Genomic DNA, 22,966 nt, shown 5'->3' with positions numbered 1-22,966 from the left:
AAGCCAAAAGACAGTGGCTTACCATGGCTGCCTGCAAGCCGAATTCTGTTGCCTGGCACTGCGTGAGTGATCTCTCACACCAAACCAGCAGGCCCTCAATATAAGAGGAAAAATGCGACCTTGTATCGAAAGCACATGTGCTGTGTTATGTGAACAGCAAGGTTTAATGTGAAAGAATGTACCCATTGTTATCTAAAATGCGTCTTTTTAACTACCACCTCTCCCATTTCCTCCATCAGTTGCAAATGTTTCTCCTTCACAGAGGCTAGTGAATATTAGAAGGCAAAAAAAAGCCCACTCAGGATGACATGTTCTCGAAGCTCCAGACGTCCTCCCACGCTGACAGAGCACAGCAGAATGCGTGGAGGCAGACAATGTTAAAGTGCAGAAAAGCACAATATGAACGTGAGGAGAGGTGGCGGGCTGAATCGCGGGCTGAAGAAAGTAAGTGATGGACTGAAGAGGATAGGTGGCATCAGATTGCTGACAGAAGGCAAGAGTCGATGCTCTGACTGCTGAAACATCAAACTGATATGCTCCAGCGTATGGTTGAGCTACAGGAAAGGCAGCAGAAGCACAGACCGTTGCTACAGCCCCTGTGTAACCAACAGCCCTCCTCCCCAAGTTCCATAGCCTCCTTACCCAGACGCCGAAGAACAGAGTGGGTCGGCCTCCGGCCACCCAGCCACTCCACCCCAGAGGATTGCCCAAGCAACAGAACACTGGCCTTCAACAAGTTTTAAAGTGCAGTGTGTCCTTGTCCTTCCCTCCTCCCCCTCAACCCTCTCCGGGCTACGTTGGCAGTTATCCCCCTATTTGTGTGATGAATTAATAAAGAATGCATGAATGTGAAGTAACAATGACTTTATTTCCTCTGCAAGTGGTGATCGAAGGAGGGAGGGAAGGGTGGTTTCACTGTGACTCCTGTCACCTATCGTGCAGCCTTGCCCTCTCCCAGTCCAGCTTTGTCCCGCCTGCTCTGCTATGGGTCTGTCAATAAAAAGCTTTGAGCGTTTCAGCCCCATAGTGTTCTGTGCTCCTGAGTAGTGTAGCTCTGCTGGGGGGGACAGACTGTCAACCTCCATCCCACATTGCTATCGACCCAGAGATAGCAGGGCACTGTGCCCCCACATGCTGCCCCACTTCAATCTGCCCTAGAGGGACCCGACACTCTGCTGTGAGCTGGCAGTTCAGTATTCATGGCTTGCTCAGCCACAACAGCAATGCCAGTGCCCTTCTAATGGGACCAGTCATGTGGGGTAGGGACCCTCTCCACTAGAGACCAACCAAGAGAAACCTTGCACATTCATCGCCATTGAGCAGCTGTAGAAAGCCAAGGACAGTAACCGCTATCGGTGCACTTACTTCTAAACCACTGGATCCGATCTGGCCATAGTTGTTAAAGTCCATTCCTTGAACTCTGACCAGCCAATCCCACAACTCTGGGTTCAGATCCACTAAAGGTTCATGTATAAAATCCCCACCGCGACCTTAGCGTCCAAAGATGGGATCAGCATGATCCTCTAAGCTCAATACAGCTTTAGAACTTGTGTTAAGCACTGCACCGAACCAGGCTAATGACCCAGTGCCTGGTACCTCTGTCCCCCCAAATCTGCCCAGGACACCCCAAGACCCAGACCCTCTGGAATTCTTCAGCAACATAGGAAAGTAAACGCTCCCCCCACTTGCCTCTCCAGGCTGTCCCTCCCTGGGTTACCCCCCCTGGAAGATCCCTGGTGATTCAAACCCTTGAATCTTAAAACAGAGAGGAAAATCCAACCTTCCCCCCCCAGACTCCCTGAGAGAGAAAGTAATCCTGACACAGAGAGAAATAGTCTCGCCCTCCCTTCCTCCTTTCTCCCCACCAATTCCCTGGTGAATCCAGACCCCGTCCCCTGGGGTCTCACCAGAAAAAAAAAACAATCAAGGTTCTTAAACAAGAAAAGCTTTTAATTAAAGAAGGAGAAAAGATAAGAATTATCTTGTAAATTTAAAATGGAATAGTTACAGGGTCTTTCAGCTATAGACACTGGAATACCTCCCAGCCTAAGTATACAAGTACAATTAAAATCTTCAGCAAAATACAATTGAACTTCTGCCAGCCAAATACACAATTAAACTTCTTCCAGCCAATACACATTGCAAATAAGAAAACAAACATAAGCCTAACTCGCCTTAGTCTACTCAGTAACTCACTTCATTCGAACTGATAAGAGCCTAGTATCTGAGAGATTGGAGAGAACTACGTTTGCACTATCTAGTCCCTCTGCCCCCAGAGTAACAGAATAGAACCAAAACGACAGCACACGCAGACACTTCCCTCCCTCACCAATTTGAAAGAGCCTGTCCCACGTTGATTTCCTCTGGTTCAAGCGACAGCCAGCCTCACTGATCTGTTAACCCTTAAGCAAAAGAGATATATGAAAGTCACTTCTGTTCTATAACCCTTACTATCTGTTTATGACAAGGGGAAAGGCCAAATACCATTTCCTCAACCCCCTGAGGTCAACCATCTACCCTGAGGTCTGGCAGAGTCAGCAACCCTTAGAGGAGAAAAAGTGACCCCTGTGTCCTCACTCCCCTGTCCCCTGACAGCTGGATTGGAACTGGGCCTAAACACAAGTGAACCACTAAATAAGAAAGAGGGCACGTGCTGCCAGTTGTCCGATCAGGTTTAAAATCCTGCCCTAACTGAAACCAAAACAGTTTCCATGTAAGACCCACGGAAAACTGTCCGAACAGCCGAAGTCACCTATGCAGATCACAGGCTGACACATCCACGAACGCAGGGAAACAAAGAAGTTAATCTCTTACAGGACAAAACCTCTTCCCTCCCTTCCCACACTCCCCCCAATCTACTGTCACACCCAGAGCAAGGCGGTCACAGCTCAACTTGATCCCCTGGAGCCCCCACTTGGACAGCCCCCTTATCAAACTAACTGCTTCCACTCACACGCAGCCCCCCCTCTCCTCTGCCTCTGCCCACACATAATGAATGGTTCAGTCACAGAGGCCCCCCATGGACTTCCAACTGATGTGCATGAAAGTACCTCTGAGCGTTTCCAGCTGCAGCCTGGGCCTCCAGAACCCTGCCTTGTTGGCCAGACACACTAGCCTGCTGCAACACAGAACCCGAGGGTTCTACCGCCCTAAGCGGTGCAGATTTTAAATTGAAAATAAGCTCAGCAGGTTACCTGTCTGCCAGCCCAGACCACCCAGTCTCCCAAGGGATCCAAACCCAATTAAAATCCATTTTACTCTGTATAAGCTTATACAGGGCGAATCATAAATTGTCCACCTCGCTTTACACTGATAGAGCACGATGGCTTCCTGAAGGGGTTTTTTATGGGGTTCAGGGAATTCCCTAATGGTGGAAGCAGCTCCTAGGGACCTCGCAGCGGACCTCTGGACATTCCAAGACCTAAAGCAGATCAAAAGCGCATATCTTACACTGAGGAGTTTAAACTTCAAGACTCCTTATAAGAAATGGAAAGGGAGGTGGATATTTTTTGCTGTTTTTAAAATTAAATAGGCAGCTAGTCTTGTTTTTAAAATTATTATGAAGAACAAGTTGAAGCTTTGTTGTAATGTGCGTTGTTCGTCTGGACTGTTCAAGACCTGAATGTTTGTGCAGGAGGAACTCTGTGAGTTGGCTTCTTAAATACCTTCATGTTGTTTCACATCTGATACTCCTTGATGAAACGTAGGAGCCTGGTCTTATAACAGGCTTATTCCAAGTGATACAAGCTACGAAAGTGAGATCTTGGAAGAGTGGTGCCATTTTCATAATGTAATAAAAATACCGTAATGATAAATAACGAATACTGTGCAATAAGCAGGTCATAAAAACAAATGTTCTATTTCCAAGATCACTGCTTTTATAATTTATACTCAGGTAAGGAGAAAATCCCTGGAAATATTCATTTTTAGCAGGGGGATCATGAGACATGACATTTTAGTGAAAGGGCACTGAGAACCAGGAACCCAGCTCTTCTGAGCCATCCAGTGCCCCAGATAATGTGGAACCTCACCCCTGAGCACCTGAAGTCCTGCAAACAAGAGGCAGAGGTGAAGTGTGCACTCGCCTGTGATTTTAAGCACCCCAGCCACTGTTCTGTTCTATCTGCACTAGGAGCTTTTTGATAGACTTTTGATTTAATTAAAGGTTTCTTTCAAGTTGTCAGTTCAATTAAAGGTTTATTTTTGTTTTACGCAATTAATTGTTGTTTCATAACAAAAGCTGTTAAAAATTCAGTCATGCTGACTCAATGCATTAACACAGAAAAGCTGTAAAACTGAAATAATCCATAGGGTTTTACCAAGGGTACAGGCAAAGACGTAAGGTAAAACAAGGATTGCCCCAACGTCCCTCTGCCACCACCAATAAACAAAACTGCACAGCTCACAGCTCATTCCCCCAACCCCTCTTCGCAGGCTGACAGCTGGATGCATGGCTGCACATTATCAGGGCTGAACTCAAGACGAGAGTAAATAGGCATCCCTGACAATATTGCCCCTGTTGTTTCCATTTTCTGTGGGAAGCCTTGCTGGCTGCTCAGACCTCTGCACAAGTCTCTGCACCTCAGCCTCCCACCCATCACTATGGCCTTCACCTTTCCCCTCACAAATATTGTACAAAATACAACATGCTGCTGTAATCATTGGAATGCTTTTTTTCTACTGCTTCCAGACTAGTCTACAAACAGCGCCCCCTCTCTTTCAAATGGCCAGATGCACACTCCACCACCATTCCGCAACTACTGAGGTGAGAGCTGAACAGTTCCTTCCTTCTGTCCAAGCGGCCTGTGAATGGCTTCATTAACTGGGAAGCAGAGGATGAACTGGGTTTCCCAGGATAACTGGAGCAATGTCCATAGTGTTCCTGGGGGCAAGCAGTCCTTTCTCCAATAAGATAAATAGGCCTGAGGTTGAAAAGATCCTATTGCCATGGATCCAGCCACCCTGCATTCATGTCTGTAAACATACCAGGACGTCAACCAGGCCTTGGAGCACCACAGAGAATCCCCTTTCTGTTTATAAATTCTGCACTCGGGAGGAGGGGAGGCAAATATTAGGCACATAGGATCCATCAATTGCCCCAAATGGAGTTTGGGAATGCCATCAGTATGAAAAGCCATCAATAATCTCCTGAGTGTGACCAAGCTTTAGAATCCGGTGCCACAGTACCTTTTCCTTGGCATCACACGCTCGCATGACAACGGCCCCAACAATTGACCTTCCTACATCAGATCGGTTTGCTATGTACCGATATTATTTAGGGGTGGCCAGATTCCAGATGGCAATGGCAACCTGCTTGTCCACATCTTGGTGCCATGACAGCTCCAGGGTTACATTGCTACCTCAAAAAAGAGTTGTCTTCCACATCCAGAACTTCTCTCACCACTGGTGGTCACTCTAAGTCTTCAGAACAATCCTGTGCCACTGGTCCGTGCTGGTTTCCTGCTCCCAGAAATGGCACTGCATGCTGTGAAGCTGCTCCAACAACCTGTTTTCTATTATCATGTGCGCGGTAGTGCAGCAGGCAACGTCCAAAGCCAAATTCATTCAATTGAACAATAACCCAAGCACCATCTGTGAATTCCAGGTCGCCAGCATATGGCACAGAGCTATGGGATTTTTCATTTTTTAAAAAGTTGAACCTGGCCAGCTTCAGCTATGCATCCCACAATTCACAGCGAGAACAATCACAGAATGCACAGTGCTCAGCGCCAAGGCAAAGAAGTGTGGGATACCCTCTAAGAAAGCTGCACGATTAGTACACAGCAAGCCTCTGCTGTGTACACACGATGCAAACTGAAACACGGAACAGGTGTCCCTTGTGCACACTATGATTGCAGTTTGCATATTGTGAGTTACGTGATTCACACCAAAAACCTGTGGAGTAATCCCTCCCAATGCAAACAAACAATCTCTGAGCAGGGGGAGAGCTGCCTCCATCTATTTCTCCTCAAGCTGTTCAACCAGGTGTCTGTGTTTGTCCTTCAGCGCCTGGTAGAGCTTTTCTTTGCAGCCTGAATTCCAGCTCGGGACCAGCTCGTACAGCTTCCGCATCTTGTCTGGGTTGGTTCTCTCGGCTCTGATACTCTGGTATTGTTCAGGATCCAGAACGACTCCATGCAGTGAATCCAGGATGCTGTCCACTGCAGTCACCCGCTTAATCAGCTGTTCTCGGTGTTGGTCAACAAAATGTGTATCTGAGTGGAAGAGAGAGAATGAATTGGGATGCGTTAGCATGTTTGCTAACATAAATCTTTACATTTCCCTAGTGAGTTCATCTCAGCACTTGGCAGTCTGGATACAGAGGGATTGCTCACCCTGTGCCCGAATGCAGCCACCTTTGGGGCAGCAATGCTGAACAATATGTGGACAAGAACTTAATAGGGATTTCTCCACCTGATTTCTTTGCTTCAGAAAGGAGCCTGTTTGAGAGAATAACTGGATTTAAAAACTGGCGTTTGCAACTCTGTGAATCCCTACTCACCTATTTGCATCTTAATGGATGAACCAGAAGGTGCCAGGTCTTCTGGAAGAAAAAGGGGGAAAGGGAGTCAGCAGGTGTTTACTTTTCACTAATATGTCACGTGGTGCCATTTTACACTTGATTGGCTTGAGAAGCACTGAGGACTCCATTTTACACCAGAGACACTGAGATCAGAATGCGACCATGACTCCACTTGATGTGAGTGGAGTTTCTGAGATCAGAATCTGGGCTGAGCTCTATCCCTAAGGATCCCTCTCGTACAGAGTCCCCAGTTTTCAGAGAAAGGGAAGTGCCGAAGCTGCTAAGTCTGAACTTGGAAGATTTCACTCCACATTGAGGTGACCTAACGATATGAATACGCAGGTCCACATCCTGTAGTGCAGAGGTCCCCAAAGTGTGGGGTGCAACCCCCTAAAGGGGCATGGAGCAACATTTGGGGGGGCACGCAGAGGGGAAGGAGTGCCAGCCACCACAAGAGGCATGGAGGGAGTACCAGACAGGCATCCAGCCCCGCTCCACCCCCAGCCTCACTTCTCCCCCAGCCCCAGTCCTGCTTTGGGTCCAGGGCCAGCTCAGCTCTCACTCCCTCTCCACCCGCAGACTAGCTCCACCTCTAGTCCCAGCTCCAGGGCCGTAGCAACAAAGAACATGGCCCCCTCAGAACATATGTCCAGGGCCCCTTATCGAAAAAGTCAACGGCATATTTCGATGACGTTGCCGCATCTGAGATCACAAGATTCCAAGTGTGAGCTCCACATGGTACATACAAGGCATGGTCATTTATTTCTAGCATGCAGGCTTGAACTTGTTTATTCTTTCCTCTCATATTTGCGCTGTTATCATAAGCTTGGCCTCTCATGTCAGCAATGTCTATTCCTAAGTCATTTGCCTTTTCAAGAAACGCTTCCAATAAGCCCTCGCCAGTTGTATCATGAACATTAAGAAAACCAACAAACGCTTCATGAATATTGACACCATCTTCACCATTGCATTCATTTTTTTTTTGCCACTTTTAGAGGCCCCCTTCCTTGCGGGGCCCCCTCCGGTCGGAGGGTACGGAGGGCACTCGCTACTCCTCTGCCCAGCTCCTTCCCCATCCCCAGTTCCACTCCCAGCTCTGCCTAGTCCGAGCTCTGCTGCTGGGGAAGCCTTGGCTGTGCAGTAATGGAAGGAGGGCACAGACAGATTCAGTTACTGATAAGGTGGGGGGAGGTGACTGAAAAAGTTTGAGCACCACTGCTGTAGGGTGACCAGATGTCCCAATTTTATAGCGACAGTCCCGATATTCAGGGCGTTGTCTTATATATGACAGTGCACCGACTAGTGTGTTTTGTGCTCTCATGCCCTCTGCTGGTAGGAATCAGATCTGCTCAAGTCGTTATCATGAAGGGCCCTGATAGCCAGGTCATGAGTACTTACATTGCACGGGGGCAGTTCTGTTAACCAAATGGATTATGTTCTTCCCAGAGTTCTGCTCTGCTCACCCTTGCTAAGCTGGGTCTCCCACAATACCTTGTAACAAGTGTTTGGCAAAAACTAATAGAGAATCTGTCAAAGGCAAGATACATTTGTTCTATATCCTAGTGCAAGCTTAGCAGGTGCTTTCATGGACAATGTTTTAAAATGTGTTCAAACCAAGATATGGGAAAGTTACAGGGAAGTTTAAAGACAAAGCTGGCACAAACTAGTGGGTTAAACATAATCTGGTGAAATAAGCAGTGCTTTTCACTTCTAAACAACCATATTATAACTGTGACCAAGATGGGGTTGTAGCTTTGATGTAAACCAACTGTGTAAGGTCACCCCTGTGAGATTGATTCCCAAAAGGCTACGTATGACTTCTTTTGTGCACTGAATGGTCTTTAGACAATAAATATTTGTCTAAGCTGGGTTATTTGGGCTCTTGAATATTTTTCATAACGAACCACAAGTGTAGGCCAACAATTGTCTATACATTTAGCAACAGTCCTATGCATTTTACAGTTACAAGGGATTCTTCTTCATTCCTGGGGTTACCCACAGTAGAAGGTGAGTGCTATATCCCTGCGATCACCGTGCAAATCCAGGTGTTCATGGTTTGCAGCAGCAGGACAGCAGTGAAGCTGTCTTCAGCCACAGATTTAGGGCAATGATCTTTAGTTCTTCACTTTGCTGCCTCTCCCACCTAATTGCCAGTCGCCTCACACACTTCCTGCCTTAGTGTGCACTGAAGGTATGTGCCAGCCATCATGAGAGGTGTTGGTTAGGGGCTGCCTACACAAATATCTCCCCCTGCCAGGCTGAGCCTACCTGGTCTGATAACAGCCTCCCAGATTGGCTTCCCGTCCTTTTTTCCCACCAGGCTGAGCTCCAGCTCCTTCTTCACATCCGTGGTGTGGACCTCTGTGAATGGTTGAAAAGCTTCTGCAGGTTTATCCAAAAATGGCAGTTCCTGCAGGAAAACCAAGGGCTATATTAGAGGTGACCCCCTGTGATACTCTACATCCCATACTCCCCATAGTGATGTGATTATGATATGGTTATAATATAATTATGACGTATCTTGCACAATGTATGTCATGTGAAGTGTCAATGGAAAAGTTATGGCTTGCTGAATCCTATTTGTATGCATGTATCATTTTTGTATCTGAAGTTATGAATATTGTCTATGCATCTGTATTTCAAATGTGTTTGCTCATGAGTAGCCAGCACATTGTGAATGGACTATCCAAAGTTAATGGTTCACCAGCAAAGACAAGAAAAGCTTAGCCTCACCTGATACACTTTCCTGTGGATGCTTCAGGCAATGTCTAAGTAATGGCTGCCATGACTCATAGAAGGTCATGTGACTAGATCAGGTGATACTAAACTTCATCTTGTGCTTGTATTTTTCCACTAACTGTGCTGGAAACTTTGCCTGGGACCACTGAAATTCCCTCCAAAAGTGGAGGAGGGATAGCTCAGCAGTATGAGCATTGGCTTGCTAAACCCAAGGTTGTGAGCTCAATCCTTGAGGGGCCCACTTAGGGATCTGGGGTAAAAATCAGTACTTGGTCCTGCTAGTGAAGGCAGGGGGCTGGACTCAATGACCTTTCAAGGTCCCTTCCAGCTCTAGGAGATAGGTATATCTCCAATTATTTTAAGCTCTAAAAAGCGGAAGAGACATCATCACTTGGCGTCACTTCCCCTATGACACAACAGCAAGAAACACCTTAGGAACAAAGACTGAACTGGGGAAGGGGGGTTCCCAGGCAGGAAAGAAGGAGGCTGCCTGTGTTTGGAAGCTTAGCAAACTGTTTGTATTATCTAATAAGGGGAGACATTGCTTGATTCAAATCTTACCCAGGTTAGAGAACTTAGATTGCAGTTTTGTTTTATTCCGTATGGTTATCTACTTCCCTCTGTGGGTCCAGGGACAGAATAGGCCCACTGCTCCTCCTGTGTGTCGCAAGAGGAGACTAAAAGGGGGCTGCCTGGAGAGGGATGGCCTCTGCCGGGTTAGAAATTTGCCCAAGACACATTATATGATGAGCAAGTCAACCAGACTGGTCGCAGCCCGGGTTAATAATAATGACTGCACCATCCGTCTCCCAGCAGTTCAGACGCGACAAGTATACTACTGGTGTAACCCCAACAAAGAGGATCCATTGAAGAGATAACATCACCATAGCCACATGGAATGTAAAGACATTGAGACAAATAGGAAGATTGAAGGAACTCATGTATGAAATGGAACAATACACCTGGCACCTCCTAAGAATCTCTGAAGTCAGAGATGGAAGAACTTTGGAGAGATACTAACAGAAGAAGGCCATGTGCTCTATTACAGTGGAGAAGACAAACGTATCAACAGCGTAGGATTTCTTGTGCATAAAGATATCAAGAATTCAGCATTAGAATGCTGCCTAATATCCAGCAGGCTTATCTCCATCCTTCTAACGGCAGTCCTGTTTAATATCACAATGGTACAAGTCTATGCCCCTACAATAGACTATGACAGTGAGCAAATTGAAGAAGATTTTTACAATCAACGTGAAGATATCATCGATAAAGTACACAAGAAAGATATCCTGATTGTACAGGGAGACTGGAATGCTAAAGTGGGTACTGATGCACAGGCAGATTGGCGAGCTTAATGTGGCCCTTTCTGTAACATGGTAACCAATGAGAGAGGAGTGAGAATTTTGGAGTTTGCCAGTTATAACAATCTGGTTCTTGCAAACACATTAGGAGCATATAAAACATCCAGATGCTGAATGTGGCATGCACATGATAGTTGACACCATAGCCAGATTGACTACATTATGGTACAAAACCGATTTCATTCTGAGATCAACAAACCTAAAACAAGGAGCTTCCCCCATGCTGATATTGGAAGTGATCACAACCTTCTGATGTTAAACTTTGGCTAGGGCTAAGGAAAATCGTCAGGCCAAAGTTCACCAGAATTAAGTTTGACTTAGAAAGATTCAGAGACTGAAGCATTGCAGAGTCATTCCAAGCAATGATCGGTGGAAATTTTGTCCCATTGCTTGCTTTAGAGGAAGATGTAGAAACAATGACCAGCAATGTCAATGCTGTAATAAATGAAGCAGCAATGGACATCCTTGGGAAACATCGTAAGACGACAAAATCTTGGGTCACAAATGAAATACTACAAATGTGTGACATTAGAAGAGAACTCAAGCGAGACAAGAATAGCACCAAGGGAGCTGATAAATACAGAGCAATCAGCAGAAAGATCAAGAAGGGAATGAAGGTGGCCAAGGAGATGTGGATAAAAAAAGCAACGCTCTAAAATTGAAGAGTGTATCAATAATAAAAATAGCAAACTAGCCTTCCAGGTTGTAAAAGATCTGATGAAGGACAGACGGACCAAAGTGGCTAAGGAAAAGCATTCGTGGAACTGCAGCTGGCTGTGTTCTGGCCTGTGTGAATGCTGGCGGAAGTGCAGGACCAGGAGTGGTCCGCAGCTTGTCACAGTAGCACAGTGTGAGAGGGAGCCCAGGCTGATAAGACAGAGGGCTCAGTGGTATCCCAGTTCCAGGTTGCGTGCTGGGGGGAGGGAGGAGGATGGGACACCCATCATGCTCATCCTCCTCCACCCCAAGTAAGCAGGGCTGAAAAAGGGGGCGAGGAGTGTTAGTCAGAGCTGATCAGAGAAGACTTTTGCTTCAACAAAACATTCTTCAGGCAGCCCCCAACTCTGTGAATATGTTTGCAAATGTTCAGCAGCTATAACATGGAACCAACTGGCAGTCTGTGCATTGTTCACTGAGTGTCTGACACCACTGTTCAGTACTTGGTCTTAGTGACTGGTTACATCAGCAGTAGAGTTTTAATACTATGCACTTGTCAGTCCTCGTTCCTTCCATGGATCCCAAAGCTCTTTAGTAAGCAGGGTAAGTATCATTATCCCCGTTTTACAGATGGGAAAACTGAGTCACACAGCCAGATAGAGTGGACAGAACCAGAGCATCCTGACACCCAGGACTCTGCTCTATCCACTGTAACCCCCTCTCCACTCCTGGCCACACAGTGACCCTAGTGCTGTGATGGGGCATTGGGGCCAGCACTGACTGCGAGGGGAGTGCATCCCCTACCCTGTTCCCTGCAGCACAGCATCCCCCTAGCTCCGTGCTGGGGCACAGCAGTCAGCACTGACTCCAGAGAAGAGTGTCCCTTGTTGAGCCCCCCACCCGACTCCCTGCAGCACAGGCCCCCTCATGCCATCCTGGAGCATTGGGGTCAGCACTGATTCAGAGAGTGCTTTGCCCAGATCCCTGCAACCCAGCGCTCCAGAACTCTATGTTCACTTCCATAATTTCACTCACCTTGGGTGTTACTGTTATCTCCGATGGACTGGACACAATGTAGAGAGAGTCAAAGTGCAAGGGTTTAGCGGTGAAATGAGACTTAGACACAAACCATGACTGGCACTCCTTTTCATAGTCCTTCACTGCCTGTGAAACATAAGCAGTGTCATGTCTGGGAGATACAAAAAGAAAACACTGCAGAGGCACCTCAGCTAGAGCTGTCAGGTTCCTGGTTCCCCAATTGTATGTCCCCTAATCTAGAATACCTAGCTTCTTCCTTGGACTCTTCCAACACACTACCAGCCCTCCAGCTCTGGGTGGAGCAATGAGTCCCAGGTCTACTCTCCCTAGAGTCATAGAATCATAGAATATCAGGGCTGGAAGGGACCTCAGGAGGTATCTAGTCCAACCCCCTGCTCAAAGCAGCACCAATTCCCAACTAAATCATCACAGCCAGGGCTTTGTCAAGCCTGACCTTAAAAACCTCTAAGAAAGGAGATTCCACCATCTCCCTAGGTAACCCATTCCAGTGCTTCACCACCTTCTAGTGAAAAAGTTTTTCCTAATATCCAACCTAAACCTCCCTCACTGCAACTTGAGACCATTACTCCTTCTTCTGTCATCAGGTACCACTGAGAACAGTCTAGATCCATCCTCTTTGGAACCCCCTTTCAGGTAGTTGAAAGCAGCTATCAAATCCCCCCTCATTTTTCTCTTCTGCAGACTAAACAATCCCAGTTCCCTCAGCCTCTCCTCATAAGTCATGTGCTCCAGCTCCCTAATCATTTTTGTTGCTCTCCGCTGGACTCTTTCCAATTTTTCCACATCCTTCTTGTAATGTGGGGCCCAAAACTGGACACAGTAGTCCAGACGAGGCCTCATCAATGTTGAATAGAAGGGAATGATCACGTCCCTCGACATGCTGGCAATGCCCCTACTTATACAGCCCAAAATGCCGTTAGCTTTCTTGGCAACAAGGGCACATTGTTGACTCATATCCAGTTCTCGATCCGCTGTACCCTAGGTCCTTTTCTGCAGACTGCCTAGCATTCGGTCCCTAGTCTGTAACAGTGAATGTTCTTCGTCCTAGTGCAGGACTCTTCACTTGTCCTTGTTGAACCTCATCAGGTTTCTTTTGGCCCAATCCTCTAATTTGTCTACCCTCTGTATTTTATCCCTACGCTCCAGCGTATCTACCACTCCTCCCGTTTAGTGTCATCTGCAAACTGCTGAGAGTGCAGTCCACCATCCTCTAGATCATTAATGAAGATATTGAACAAAACCAGCCCAGGACCGACCCTGGGCACTCTGCTTGATACTGGCTGCCAACTAGACATGGAGCCATTGATCCTACCCGTTGAGCCCGACGATCTAGCAGGTTTCTATCCACTTATAGTCATTCATCGCCTATACTTCTTAATTTGCTGGCAAGAATACTGTGGGAGACCGTATCAAAAGCTTGCTAAGTCAAGGAATAACACATCACTGCTTTCCCTCATTCACAGACCAGTTATCTCATCATAGAAGGCAATTAGGTTAGTCAGCATGACTTGCCTTGGTAATCCATGCTGACTGTTCTGATACTTTCCTCTCTCTAATGCTTCAGAATTGTTCTTGAGGACTGCTCCATGATTTTCAGGACTGAGGTGAGGCTGACAGGCCTGTAGTTCCTGGATCTCCTTCTGCCCTTTTTTAAGATGAGCACTACATTAGCCTTTTTCCATCATCCGGACCTCCCCGTTCCCATGAGTTCAAAGATAATGGCCAGTGGCTCTGCAATCATATCAGCAACTCCTTTACACCTCGGATGCAACGCATCCGGCCCCATGGACTGTGCTCGTCCAGTTTTTCTAAATAGTCCAGAACCACTTCTTTCTCCACAGAGGGTGGTCACCTCTCCCATACGTGCTGCCCAGTGCAGCAGTCTGAGCTGTTCTTGTTTGTGAAGACAGAGGTAAAAATCATTGAGTCCATTAGCTTTCCTCATCTCTGTCACTAGGTTGCCTCCTCATTCAGTAAGGGGCCCACACTTTCCTTGACTTTCTTCTTGTTGCTAACATACTGAAGACCCTTCTTGTTCTCTTAACATCCCTTGCTAGCTGCAACTCAAGTGTGATTGGTCTTCCTGTTTCACTCCTGCATGCCTGAGCAATATTTTATACTCCTCCCTGGTCATTTGTCCAAGCTCTCACTTCTCGTAAGCTTCTTTTTCGCATTTAAGATCAGCAAGCATTTCACTGTTAAGCCAAGCTGGTCTCCTGCTATATTTACTTCTTTCTACACATTGGGATGGTTGTTCCTCAATACGATCTTTAAAATACAGCCAGCTCTCCTGGACTCTTTCCCCTCATGTTATTTCCAGGGATCTGCCATCAGTTCCTGAGGGAGTCAAGTCTGCTTTCTGAAGTCCAGGGTCTATATTTGTGCTCTCCTTTCTTCTTGTGTCAGGATCCTGAACTCGACCATCTCATGGTCCATGCTTCCAGGTTCCCATCCTTTTGCTTCCCCACTAACTCGTCTCTGTTATGAGCAGCAGGTCAAGAAGAACTCTGCCCTAGTTGGTTCCTTCAGCAGTTAGACAGGAAATTGTCCCTACATTTCAAAAACTTCCTGGATTGTCTGTGCCCCTGTATTATCTGTCTCCGTGATCTGCTTCCCTTGCCAAAGACTGCATTATCTCCCTTAACAAGCCTATTTGGTCACAAGATTCTGTCTTGTGACATCGGCCAAACTGGACAGTCATACGGAAAAGAGAAAATGAACACAATCGATATCAGGAATGGCATATACAAAAACCTGTAGAGAGCACTTCAACTCCCTGGCGCACACTATAGCAGACCTTAAGGTGGCCATCCTGCAGCAAAAAAACTTCAGGACCAGACTTCAAAGAGAACTGCTGGTTCAGTTCATCTGTAAATTTGACACCATCAGCTCTGACTACAACAAAGACTGGTAATGGCTTGCCACTTACAGAACCAGTTTCTCCTCCCTTGGTTTTCACACCTCTACTGCTAGAACAGGGCCCCATCCTCCCTGATTGAACTAACCTCGTTATCTCTAGCTTGCTTGCTAGCATATATATACCTACCCCTGGAAATTTCCACTACCTGCATCTGACGAAGTGGGTATTCACCCACGAAAGCTCACGCTCCAAAACTTCTGTTAGTCTATAAGGTGCCACAGGAGTCTCTGCTGCTTTTAAAGATTCTGTCTAGTAATTCTCCTCTTAATTCCATTCACCTGGAGAGGTGGGCCCCAAGCCCCTGTTAATGGCCAACTCACCCCCTGAGAGTTGTGACAAGTTGGGGGCTCTGTGTGTACAACTTTTGAATTCTGATTGATATTATGGAGCTATTCTGAAATGTTACTGTGGAAAACGGTGACAGCACCAATGACACCCTATGTGTGGACCCACCAAGGGCTAGCAGGGCTGCGTCAGATCCTTCTAGAACAGATACAATAGGAAGGTACTTAAGGAGAATGATGGTGCTATGACCGCACAAAAGTTATGTGAAAGATCAACTTCATCCCAAAAGAAAAGATACTTCCTCCTCTGTCTGAGGGGGCAGTTTTTGAAGCAGCTAAAAGTTACCAAGAAACAGAACAAAGAAAAGCAGATGCTGGAAGGCAGCATACAAGCTAGGGAGACCCACAGGAACCTTGGGGAAGGAAAAAGGAAGGTCACATGAGCTGAGGGAGAAGCCTTGATGAGGGAGAAGCCACCAAGCATGGAGCAGCTGCAAGACCTGTATGTTTTCCTGAGACCAGACAGTCTCCCAAGGGAAGGGTGAGCTAGTGAGGGGCATTGCAGCTAAGATGTTTATTGTTTTGTATATGATTTGTACTCTCTTGTGCTTTGTATGACCAAGTGAAAGAGCAATAATGAGTTAGTCTCTGCGCAAAGTGTTACTTCATACATCTGATGAAGCGGGTTCCAGCCCACAAAAGCTTATGCCCAAATAAATTTGTTTAGTCTCCAAGGTGCAACAAGGACTCCTTTTTTTTTCCTCATACAGACTAACGTGGCTACCACTGAAAGCTGTGTGTGTGCTGTGCTTCACAAAAGCCTTGCTGTTCCTGAGAGAGTTAAACTGTAACAGGGTAAGTATGTGTTCTCATAAGGCTCACACGATAGATTACCTTGACCCGTGAGCCATCATCAGGTATCAGGTAGAGGTGGAGGGTTAGATTAACTCTCCTTTGTGCCTGGTAGAGCAGTACAATGGAATGGAGCTGAGTTCGCTGATCAGAATTCTCCCTCCTCCAAAATACTCCAATCGGAGAGAAGCTGGGGTTCTCCAGCACGGCGTGGAATGACCTCACCCGTGTTGGGTTCTCCAGGGTCATCCCCTCGTCGATGAAATGGGCAATCTGCATCCGGGAATTGTCAGCATCTGCCAGTGGGTCACAAAGCAAACGAGGCTCCATTAGCCTGTCCTCATTCTCTTATGGTCAGAAAGGCAGTTTGTCCACCTGAGTTCTGGAAACACCCATCCCTGTAGCTTTAGGGGTTGCTTGGATTCTGCACTGACCTTCACAAGGTCTCTCTGGCACCTTCCCTCCACTGCTTGCCCTGACCTCCAACTCCCAAGGACATCTCTGCCCACTGTTTGCCTGACTACGCATGAACACCCGGATATCCAGGCAGTCTGTCCTGATCCTGGAAAGAGAGCAGGGTCCTATAAGATCTATACTCCTGGAGCATAACCAAAATCCACAGTCCAGTCATTCTTTGTAAATTACTTTGAGAGATGAAAGAGCTGGATGAAATCAGCTGTGTTAGCAGAACACAACAGTGTAGGCGGTGCTAAGCTAAGGTTGCCTTATAATGGGAAATGTAAAATCCTCTTACAGGTTTGAGTGTCTGGCTCAACAAGGCAGGTTTCTGGAGGCCCAAACTTGCAGGGAAAATGGAGTTGGAGGTAGTCTCAGCACATCAGGTAACAGTCCCAAGGGGGTCTCTGTGACCGAACCCATCACACTCTTTAGAATTGTTTATAACTTCGACAAACTTTAACCATTTGGACTGAAGTTTCCCATGCTGGGTCCCTGCCTCAGATGGATGGGGTTTTTTTGTTTTGTTTTCTTAATTTCAGAAAAAATGGTTCAGCCATTTCCAAGAATAAGATTAAGGAGAAATTACATTGTTTTGCCAGTGTTAAAAATATTCTTATTGATTGTGAAGCTCAAACACCTCCATGATTAGCAGAATGGGCTTGAAATTTGGCAGGGGGTTGCATATGTGCCAGAGTTGTGCTTTATGCTGTTCCTGTGAAAATCCACCCAAGTTTGGTTGAGTTTGCATCTCATCTTGTAGATGTTCACTAGAAACTCGTTAGAGTGTGCCAGCTAAACCCCGATGCATCATAGAATCATAGGACTGGAAGGGACTTTGAGAGGTCATCTAGTTCAGTCCCCTGCACTCATGGCAGGACTAAGTATTATCTAGACCATTCCTGACAGGTGTCTGTCCAACCTGCTCTTAAAAATCTCCAATGATGGAGATTCCACAACCTCCCTAGGCAGTTTATTCCAGTGCCTAACCACCCTGACAGTGAGGAAGTTTTTCCTAATGTCCAACCTATATCGCCCTTGCTGCAATTTAAGTCCATTGCTTCTTGTCCTATCCTCAGAGGTTAAGAACAACAATTCTTCTCCCTCCTCCTTGTAACAACCTTTTAGGTACTTGAAAACTGTTATCATATCTTCTCTCAGTTGTATCTTTTCCATACTAAACACACCCAGTTCTTACAATCTTCCCTCATAGGTCATGTTTTCTAGGCCTTTAATAATTTTTGTTGCTCTTTTCTGGACTTTCTCCAATTTGTCCACATCTTTCCTGAAATGTGATGTCCAGAACTGGACACAATACTCAGTTGAGGCCTAATCAGTGCTGAGTAGAGCAGAAGAATTACTTCCAGTGTCTTGGTTACAACACTCCTGCTAATACAGCCCAGAATGATGTTAATTTTTTTTGCAAGAGTGTCGAACTCTTGACTCATATTTAGCTGGTGATCCACTATGACCCCTAGAGTCCTTTCTGCAGTACTCCTTCCTAGATAGCCATTTCCCATTTTGTACATGTGCATCTGATTGTTCGTTCCTCAGTGGAGTACTTTACATTTGTCCTTACTGAATTTCATCCTGTTTACCTCAGGCCATTTCTCCAGTTTGTCCAGATCATTTTGAATTTTAATCCTGCCCTCCAAAGCACTTGCAACCCCTCCCAGCTTGGTATCATTCACAGTCTTTATAAGTGTACTCACTATGCCATCAACTAAATCACTGATGAAGATATCAAACAGAACTGGACCCAGAACTGATCCCTGTGGGATCCCACTCGTTATGCTCTTCTGCACTGGGCATGCTCCAACGTGGGGCTGCAGGTGCTGAGCTGTGCTCTCCCTGGAACTCATCCGCTCAATACCCAAGGACGACTGTGTCACCAGAACTGAGAGCAGAGAGCCTGTCTCTCTTGTGCTATCAATGCCCCCTTGTGAGCATCGAGGCACCGCAGAGGATGAGGCCTTCTGACTGGAAATCAATGGGACAAAAGTCAGATCTGGGGGAGAGGCAGAGAGAGCAGGATGGGATGAGGAGCCTGAGGGTGGGCCACAGAGACTGGGAACAGGTAGTGGAAGAGAGGGGGATCAGATTTGGGGGGCAGTTGGAAAAGACTAGGTCTGGCTAGGCAAGGAAACTGAAACAAGTAGTTGGAGGGGAGTGGAGAGACAGGACTGGAACAGGGACAGGATGGGAAGGATGGAGGCAGAAAGGTCTGTGACCAGACAGGTCTGTGTCCCCTCCAGAGCCTGGAATGTAATTCTATATTCCCAATTCTCAACATTCTTCGGCTGTCAGCAAATCATTGTGATACCACTGGGATAAGTGTGTGTCCCCACTCCCTGCTAGTGTCTGATCCACATAGAAGATGACATCTTACTATTGCTAACAGCTAATCACAGAGGGGACTGAATTAAGATTGCATAGGCAGCCTTAATTCCAGCATTTCCTAACTATTGAATGCTCGACTTTGCAACCTTAACATTCTTTTAACGTGTCGTTATATTAATAGCTGTGATTATGATGTTCTTTAAGAGTGTGATTATGACTCCTAGGCACTATTCACTGGGCCATTCTGCTTTAAGGTTGCAATCAAGATTACCCTTATTGTTAATACTATTACAATGGTGATTAAAGTCACATGGTACCTCTGAGACACAGGAAGTGCGGGAGGTGAACGGCTGCCACAGCCTCAGTTGGTTCCACTCTGATGTCAAACAAAGGGCCAGCCACCATCCATTGATTCTTCTGCGTTTCAGTCAGATGCTCCCTCCAGGAGCTGTATCCATATTGGATGGTCACTGCTGCCCTCACCTCGAACTCCAGTTCAGTTTCAGGGCAACAGAACCAGCCTGCCCTAGAGAAATGAACCCTGCGTATCCGAGGTTGACAATGGGAGGGGAGAGCAGGATTAGACAACGCTACATAGAACCAGACCGGCTTTTGGTCTACCTTGTAACAGGTGATATCACTGCCATTTATCATGGTCTTTTCTTTATATATATATATGAGGAGGAAGATGGGGCAAGTTAGTAAAACTCCTTTTCCCTTCTCTAGCACCTAGGGTCCAAGGACTCCAAAGTGCTTTACAGTTGTTAATAAATTAATCATTGTAAATCCCACTGGGAGATAGGTATGTAACATCTGACAGAGGGGGAAGTTGAGGAACACAGGGGAGGGGCAGTTAGTTGCTACTAAGGACATACAGACAATCAGTGGCAGAGTCAGGGACAGAATCCAGGAGTTCTGTTCCTCTGCTCTCAACACCAGGCTCCCCTATAGCTAAGCCCAGAACCCAGGAGTCCTGATTCCCAATCCCCCTGCTCTGACCTACTAGACCCCCTGTTCTCAGTCATTAATACATTTCAGAGGTTCCTCTTATAACGTACAAAGGCTCGAATTCCTCACCCTGTGCTGTGAGTTGGCAGAAAGTACTAAAGTGTTTACTCCATTAAAATAGACGGGTCCTCTCCAGTGAAGGAGTCAGCCTGATCTACACCAATGGTTCTCAAAGCCAGTCCAACACTTGTTCATGGAAAGCCCCTGGCGGGTCGGGACGGTTTGTTTACCTGCCGCGTCCGCAGGTTCGGCCTATCACGGCTCCAACTGGCCGCAGTTCACCATCCAAGGTCAACGGGGGCTGCGGGAAGCGGCACGGGCCGAGGGATGTGCTGGCCGCCCTTCCCGCAGCCCCCACTGGCCTCGAGCGGCGAACCATGGCCAGTGGGAACTGCAATCGGCCGAACCTGCGGACACAGCAGGTAAACAAACCGGCCCGCCAGGGGCTTTTCCTGAACAAGCAGCCGACCGGCTTTGAGAACCACTGATCTACACCACACTTAACAGTGATTTACTCTGTTTGTTGTACTGATTGTATTGACTGTATCTGTTTATATTGATCCTGTCCCCATGGGATGCTGTGTCCTGTGTGATAGGGTCTGACCTGCGCTCCCAGAGGCAGACAGCTGCAGAGGGGATGAAACCAATCTCCCAGCCCCAGTTCTCACCTGTACGTTTCCTGGTTCCGATCTAAGTCCCAAATAATCTCTGGTTTTATTTCTTCTGGAAGATCCTAAAACACAGGAACAGGCATTAACTCAGCCCCACTGGGGATTCCCCACAAGATTATAGTGGACTGTCAGGACTGCTCTAGCTAAGGTTTACATCCGCTTTCTGTTTAAGCTTGAGTCTTCTAAATCCACTAAAATCTACATGGTTATTCAGATTGCCTTGAAATTTGGTGTTCCTTGTGGGAGTGATGGTTGAAGATGGTTAGTGATCCAATTGATCACAGGTTCCTAAGATACAGCCCCCTAACAATGGTTTGCCTATAGCTCATGAATTCTATCCATGTATTTCCCCCCACAGATAAGGCTCAAACCAAGGCCAGGATCATTACACGAGGGTCTCAGTCACTTGACAGAGTGACTGTCACCCAATAGCTCATGTGGGAGTGGGACAGAATGCTTGGAGTTCACAGGCGAGTGTGTGCTCTGATCATTCTGAAACCTATTAGTTCCCCTGGAGAAGCCAGACTGGGGTAATGGAAACTAATTATCTAATTAGTTGTGATTACTAAAGAGCCAATTAGCCCATCAATTCAAGACTGATCAGAAAGGCACAGAAGGAAACGAAGGGAGGAGAGATGTCTAGCTGCCTAGTTTCACAAAGACCTTAGAAGAGGGAGAGCTCTGCTCCTCTTAGATCAAGGGGAAGGACAGAAAGCCCAGGGGACACTGCAAACAGCATTGCTGCCTGGGACTGTAAAGCTGTTGGTGGAGGGAACATAAATAAATGTGATGGTGTGGACACACAACCAATGAAGTCGGGGNAGCCAGCTAGGTCAGAATACCAAGAGATCAGAAGCAGGAGACAAACTGGAGGTCAGAAATCATAAGCCAGATATGAAGAGTCAAGCTGGATCTGGCTGCCAGGAAATCAAGGAGCACAATGCACACATTCCAGAGTGGGGCCCAGTCATTCAGACAGCTTTCTGTTCCTGCTGCTGGCTGAAGTAGGGCCACTGGGCAGTCTGCAGTTTTGGGGCACTGCTAACTGGATCTCAGGGGCAGAGCCTCATGCTGGAGCTGAGCTTCATGGGTCCTAGGTAAGCCAACATCAGTAGGCTGTCAGGTGGAGGGTTGGAGGGTGGCTGCTCCCCTGTAGACCTGGGTCTGACACCTGTAGGTCATGACAAGATCTTACCAAAAAGAAAATCTAGCTTGACAAACAGCGTGTGTTTGCCTCAGCGCTATATATGTGATGTGCACTATCAGTAAAGGCAGAATGCAAGAATGGACATATTGGGACAGTGTCCAAAAAAGGGTGGAGTTAAGGTTGTGGGGGCAGGTACCTTCAGGCTGTATTTTCTGGTTTTTACACGTTTGAGTTTTGCTGAGTTTGGCATGCTGAAAGGGCACGAAATACCTCTGGGAAACCTTGCTTCTGTGTTCAGGTAGGTTTTTCTGGTAAGTGAATAGCTCTGGCGAGGAAGGAACATGGGCAGCTGTGGGCAAACTGGGGGCTCTTTCTTTGGCCTGGGACCGTGGCAGTGTGGCTGGCAGAGGGAACCAGTGATCAGCTGGGGCATTTCCCAGGTGACCGAGATGCCTCAGGTCTGAAGAGGCAGGGAGAATATTCTCAGGGATAGAGTTGAGAGAGACAAATTTCAAGGGAGATCAATAGCCCAACGGACAAACAGGGTGGGGGACGGGGAGAGAAAGCAAGACCACAAGCCCCACCTCCTCTCTGGCACACCAGTTACATTTGTGCTGTCCCCTGAGGCAGGCAGTGGGACTCTGACTCCAGTTGGTCTCACCTGTGGCAGAGAGGGGGGTAAATGCCCTTTCATGTGTCACATTCTTGCAGCACCAAACAACAAGCCCCCTCCCCACCTCCATCCCTGAATCAGAGTGATGGGACCTGGGAATTTCCACTGACAAACTGCCCTGCAGACGGGTCTGTTCTGTGTGTCTGCCCAACTCCAAAGCTTCTGCTATGTAGGGAACGCTGGGCTCATGAGGCCTGTGGGAAGAGCTCTGCATTGGAGGAGAGGCTGGGGTGGGGCAGATGGGGTCAGGGAAGGGGATCATGGTGTAAAGAGGAG

General features: G+C 47.1%; 2 protein-coding genes across 3 annotated transcripts in view; one reads left to right on the top strand and one right to left on the bottom strand.

Annotated features, from left to right (window-relative positions):
• The window catches only part of LOC116815086 (uncharacterized), a 669,588-nt gene that overhangs the window by 434,805 nt on the left and 211,817 nt on the right, over positions 1-22,966 (top strand). The gene's annotated exons all lie outside the window — the stretch shown is intronic.
• Positions 4,181-22,966, bottom strand: part of LOC116826845 (NACHT, LRR and PYD domains-containing protein 1b allele 2-like) — a 29,815-nt gene continuing 11,029 nt past the window's right edge. Inside the window, exons 5-12 of one of the 2 annotated variants that reach the window (XM_032783859.2) lie at positions 22,602-22,678; positions 20,868-20,932; positions 19,509-19,732; positions 16,438-16,691; positions 12,316-12,444; positions 8,792-8,933; positions 6,503-6,544; positions 4,181-6,215 (exon numbers count right to left, since the gene is read on the bottom strand). In XM_032783859.2, coding sequence (XP_032639750.1) covers positions 5,959-6,215; positions 6,503-6,544; positions 8,792-8,933; positions 12,316-12,444; positions 16,438-16,691; positions 19,509-19,732; positions 20,868-20,932; positions 22,602-22,678 — 1,190 coding nt within the window. In that variant the 3' untranslated portion in view covers positions 4,181-5,958. The remainder of the gene's footprint in view (positions 6,216-6,502; positions 6,545-8,791; positions 8,934-12,315; positions 12,445-16,437; positions 16,692-19,508; positions 19,733-20,867; positions 20,933-22,601; positions 22,679-22,966) is intronic. The other variant, XM_032783860.2, reaches the window with a different exon arrangement.

This window comes from Chelonoidis abingdonii, chromosome 4 (assembly GCF_003597395.2).
Source record: "Chelonoidis abingdonii isolate Lonesome George chromosome 4, CheloAbing_2.0, whole genome shotgun sequence".
NCBI lineage: Eukaryota > Metazoa > Chordata > Testudines > Testudinidae > Chelonoidis > Chelonoidis abingdonii.
Note: the sequence above shows the minus strand (reverse complement) of the source record. Positions and strands in the feature narration are given on the sequence as shown.